This window comes from Myotis davidii, unplaced genomic scaffold (genome assembly GCF_000327345.1).
Source record: "Myotis davidii unplaced genomic scaffold, ASM32734v1 scaffold1949, whole genome shotgun sequence".
Classification (NCBI taxonomy): domain Eukaryota; kingdom Metazoa; phylum Chordata; class Mammalia; order Chiroptera; family Vespertilionidae; genus Myotis; species Myotis davidii.
This window is the reverse complement of record NW_006300366.1, coordinates 897,475-901,983: the sequence shown is the minus strand read 5'-3', so window position 1 is coordinate 901,983 and position 4,509 is coordinate 897,475. Positions and strand designations below refer to the sequence as shown.

The 4,509-nt window shown below is 40.4% G+C and overlaps 1 protein-coding gene across 1 annotated transcript in view; it reads right to left on the bottom strand.

Moving 5' to 3' along the window:
- The window catches only part of RNF212B (ring finger protein 212B), a 25,933-nt gene extending 22,071 nt beyond the window's left edge, over positions 1–3,862 (bottom strand). The window contains exons 1-2 of the mRNA XM_006776793.2: positions 3,833–3,862; positions 3,542–3,636 (exon numbers count right to left, since the gene is read on the bottom strand). Of these exons, the coding sequence (XP_006776856.1) occupies positions 3,542–3,635 (94 nt within the window). The 5' untranslated portion in view covers position 3,636; positions 3,833–3,862. The remainder of the gene's footprint in view (positions 1–3,541; positions 3,637–3,832) is intronic.
- Positions 3,863–4,509: the final 647 nt, after the last annotated feature.

The window sequence follows — 4,509 nt, the reverse complement described above, 5'->3', positions numbered from 1 at the left end:
AAGAGTGGAAGCATACCAATGATTTCAACTTTAAGTTATTCTTTATTATCCCACCTACCTGACAGTAAGCACAGATCAGATACTGTAAGACACCTCCCAATTATTCCTGCTCTGTTCTTACTTTGCTAATTTTTTTGGATCATGTTTTGAAGCTCTCCTACTTTCATTCTCTAATTAACCCATTCTGAAAGGTGAGAAAATTAAAAACTCTGAATCTTTCCTTATAAATTGAAATTTTAGAGGTAGCACTGGTTATTAAGATAAATACCATGTCAGGCCCTAGCTGGTTTGGTTTAGTGGATAGAGCATCGGCCTGCAGACTGAAGGGTCCCAGTTTTGATTCTGGTCAAGGACACATTCAGGGGTTTGGGGCTTGATCCCCAGTGGGGGAGGTGCAGGAGGCAGCCAGTAAATAATTCTCTCTCATCATTGATGTTTCTCTTTTTCCCTCTCCCTTCCTCTCTGAAATCAATTAAAAAAAAAAAAAAAAGATAAATGCCATGTCAGGAGAAAGCATCACATGGCATATGCTTCACTGAGACAGCTCCAAACTGAGCTGCTGTTACCATAGTCAACAGCTTTATTACATTAACAGATAATTTAAAAGGGTCGTGAGATTCATATAGGGCAGTGATTTTCAACCTTTTTCATCTCATGGCACACATATTAATTACTAAAATTTTGTGGCACACCAAAAGATAGTTATTTTTTGCCAATTCAGACAAAAATATAGGTATAATTTTGATTCATTCACACTGGATGGCTATTGTTGTGTTGGCTGTTGTATTTTTTTTATTTTTTATTTTTAGTTGACAATCTAAGGGAAAAGAGGTTAGTGCCCCTGACTAAATAGTCAGGAAGAGCAGGTTTAAAAAATTCTTGCAGCACAACAGTTGAAAATCGCTGGTATACAGAAAAAGCTTCTCCAGAGGCTATCTAACCTGACTCTTCTTTCTCAGGAATTAAAGATTTTTCCCTGCCTTCCCTCCATATTATTGCTAGAGTGAGGTAGCGAGTACAAATCATTTTTCTATCTAAGAAAAACAAAACAAACAAACTTCGACAACTCTCTATCACCTGCAGTAAGAAGTTCAGTTTCTTTAATCCAGAATATAGAGCCTTCCATTATCTGGCCACTGCCTACCTGTCTAGCCCCATCTATCACCAATCTTACCTATTTTTTTGCTCTACAAACCTCAACCATGTGCAGTCCCCCACACTATGGTTTATGATGTGGTGTGCCTTTATACATGTTCTTCTCTTGAATTAGAATAATCTTCCCTGCATAGCCACTTGGCAAACTCCAGTTTATTATTCAAAAATCTACTGAAACAATACCTCTGCTATAAAATCTTTCCTGACCAAAGCACCCTATCCTAAGACCCTCTTCTGGGTTACTCCATACCCTGTATTTTAGCATTAAAAAAACAAAATGAAGCCCTAGCCAGTTTGGCTCAGTGGATAGAGCGTTGGCCTACAGACTGAAGGGTCCCAGGTTCAATTCTGATCAAAGGCACATACCCAGCTTGTGGGCTTGATCCCCAGTGGGGGACGTGCAGGAGACAGCTGGTCAATGATTCTCTCTCATCATCAATGTTTCTATCTCTTCCACTCCCTTCCTCTCTCTGAAATCAATAAAAATATATCTAAAAACCAAAAGAAAAGAAAACAAAACAAAAAACACCTTAAATTCAAGTCTCATTTCTACAATTCCTCATTTGTAAAGTGGGTCTATTAATAATTACCTTGTGAACCCTAGTTGGTTTTTCTTAGTGGTTAGAGCATCGGCCAGCTGACTGAAGGGTCCTGTGTTTCACTCTGATCGAGGGCACATTCCTCAGTTGCAGGCTTGATCTCCAGCCCCTGGTCAGGGCAGATGCAGGAGGCAACCAACTGGTGTATGTGTCTCTCCCCTCTCCCCCTCCCTCCCACTCTCTCTAAAAATCAATGGGAAAAATATCCTTGGGTGAGGATTAACAAAAAACAAATAATTACCTTGTGGATGAAAAGGAGCCACATGCTAACCTGACTAGTCTAGGGAAGGCCTGCAAGGCGGCCTTGCAAACTTAGAGACCTAAAGTAACCACAAAGGATGTTCTAAAATTAAAAGTTTTTAACTAAAAGCAGTTTAGGACAGATAGTCATGTCCTAGGCTAAAATCTTTCCTGACAAAAAGCAATCTTTACCTTAACTGAGCGTATTATCTTTTGCAAGTACTACATAACCTACCTTTGGAATGTCAGGGTAACTCCCCTTTTAACAGACCCCTGGGGCACAAACAGGGTGGAGACCATAAATCCTCTAATTGTTATTGTTATCATGTTAATTGTTGACTGTTAACTATATTGTACCCACCTACATAAAATGTCTGTCATTTTACTTATCCAATTCCAGAGGTCTCCCCTCCCCCGCTCTGCTTTCCCTCCTCCCTAATCTATCACCAATGGATTTCATATAACCCACTTACATCTTCTCTTTAGATTGTAAGGTATAAAATAAGGTGCAAAATTGCCATTCTCTGGAGCATTTTGTTAATCCGTTGAGATTCTGTTCCCGGCATTTGTTGATAGTTTGGCTCAAATAAACTCACAAAAATTCTCTATAGGTTTGAATGTTTCTTACATTGACAACCTCATGGGATTATGGTGAGAATACATAAAATCGGTCCATTTGAAAATACTCTTTAAACTGCAAAGGTATCACCACTACCACCACCATCACAATCATTTCTAATAAAACTGATTTCACAGGCTAGACCACTTCCAATTAGAAATGGCCGAAACCGGTTTGGCTCAGTGGATAGAGCGTCGGCCTGCGGACTGAGGGGTCCCAGGTTCGATTCCGGTCAAGGGCATGTACCTGGGTTGCGGGCACATCTCCAGTGGGAGGTGTGCAGGAGGCAGCTGATTGATGTTTCTCTCTCATCGATGTTTCTAACTCTCTATCTCTCTCCCTTCCTCTTTGTAAAAAAATCAATAAAATATATTTAAAAAAAAAAAAAAGAAATGGCTCTTGCTATCAAGCAAAGTTTCCCCCATTCCTTCTTGTTATTTTTTATCTTTCCTTTAATCAGTCTGATAATCTTGTGGCTTTCTCACTGCTATAGGTTTCAAAACACTGACAAGTATGTTTTGGTGCTCAAGTAATGGGTATTCCATTCGCTAAATCATTTTTTATTAATAGATTTCTCCAATATCTATAATCAACACTTTCCTACTGTATCCACACCACCTTTGGCTACTAAGTCATTTTTATCCCAAGTTTCACAGAAATGGCTAATCATTTCCAAGTTAACCCCTTCCCCGGCAGAAACGTGTATACACGTTTTCACAAACTGTTCTTTTTTCAGTCGTCGACGAGTATACTCGTCTAAAACTTTACCTTCAAAAACCAGCTACATACGTACCATTCTAAATAATTTCATCTAGAAACTTTCTGAGGAAATACTATTCTTAACGGAAAGGAGAAATAAATGCTTCGGTTTCATGGATAAGAGGTATGATTTTCCCAAAGTACATGGTAATAGTCAAGTAGGCCAGAGTCACGCACTTTTTACAGAAAATATGGCCACAGCTGGTGACAAAGTAATGGGTCCCATCTTTTCGGAAACACAGGTTGCAATGAAACCAATCCATTCTGGAGGAGATAAAGAAAAAAAGTAAGAATCACCTGGGTCAGAATAGAATTTACATAACAATGTTTGGTTATGGGGACATATTATTATGGATAGTCCAACTGGTTGTAAGGAAGTTACATGGGGCTCTGCAGTGAAAACAGCAGACTGCAGACTGTAAACCCACTTACATCTCCTTTTGTTGTTGTTAAGCCTCACCTGAGAATATTTTTTCCATTGATTTTTAGTGAAAGTGGAAGGGAGGAAGGAAGGAGGATAGAAAGAGAAACATGGATGTGAGAGAGACACATCAATTGGTTGCTTCCGGAACTTGCCCCTGGGGGGCCGGAGAACGAACCTGCAACCCAGGTACTGCCTCTAACCTTCTGCAGTACCACTAACTGTATAGTATTAGTAGTGTGGTAGGCACTTAGACAGGCATGAGTTTCCTCCCCTACGTATCGCTTTTCACAAGGTTTGCTCCCCCTGACCTTTCCTCCCTGGAGATAATATCTATTTCAGCTCCAGGCCCAAATGAGCAATAAAACCAGCCACAGCTGACATCAGAAACAGCTGAATGACAAGGCAGCCCTGGTGCCGGCCAATCAATCAGTGGAGACCACAGTCCTGAATGGGCACACCTGGAAAGCCAATGAATATTCTATTAAGATCTTTCCCTGGGACCTCCCCTAAAATCGCCGCCCATAATAGCTTTAGAATAGAGGACCCAGTATGATCTCCCTCTTGGGCCTTTCCCTTTCCCACCCTCTGCCCCCTAAGCACTTTACCATTAGCTTCCTCACTCCCAAGCTCCAATGGCCCTTCCTTTACCTCTATAACTTGTTTCTGAAGCCCATTTTTTTTTCTAGGAATTGCTTTTTCTACTTGTGTAATTC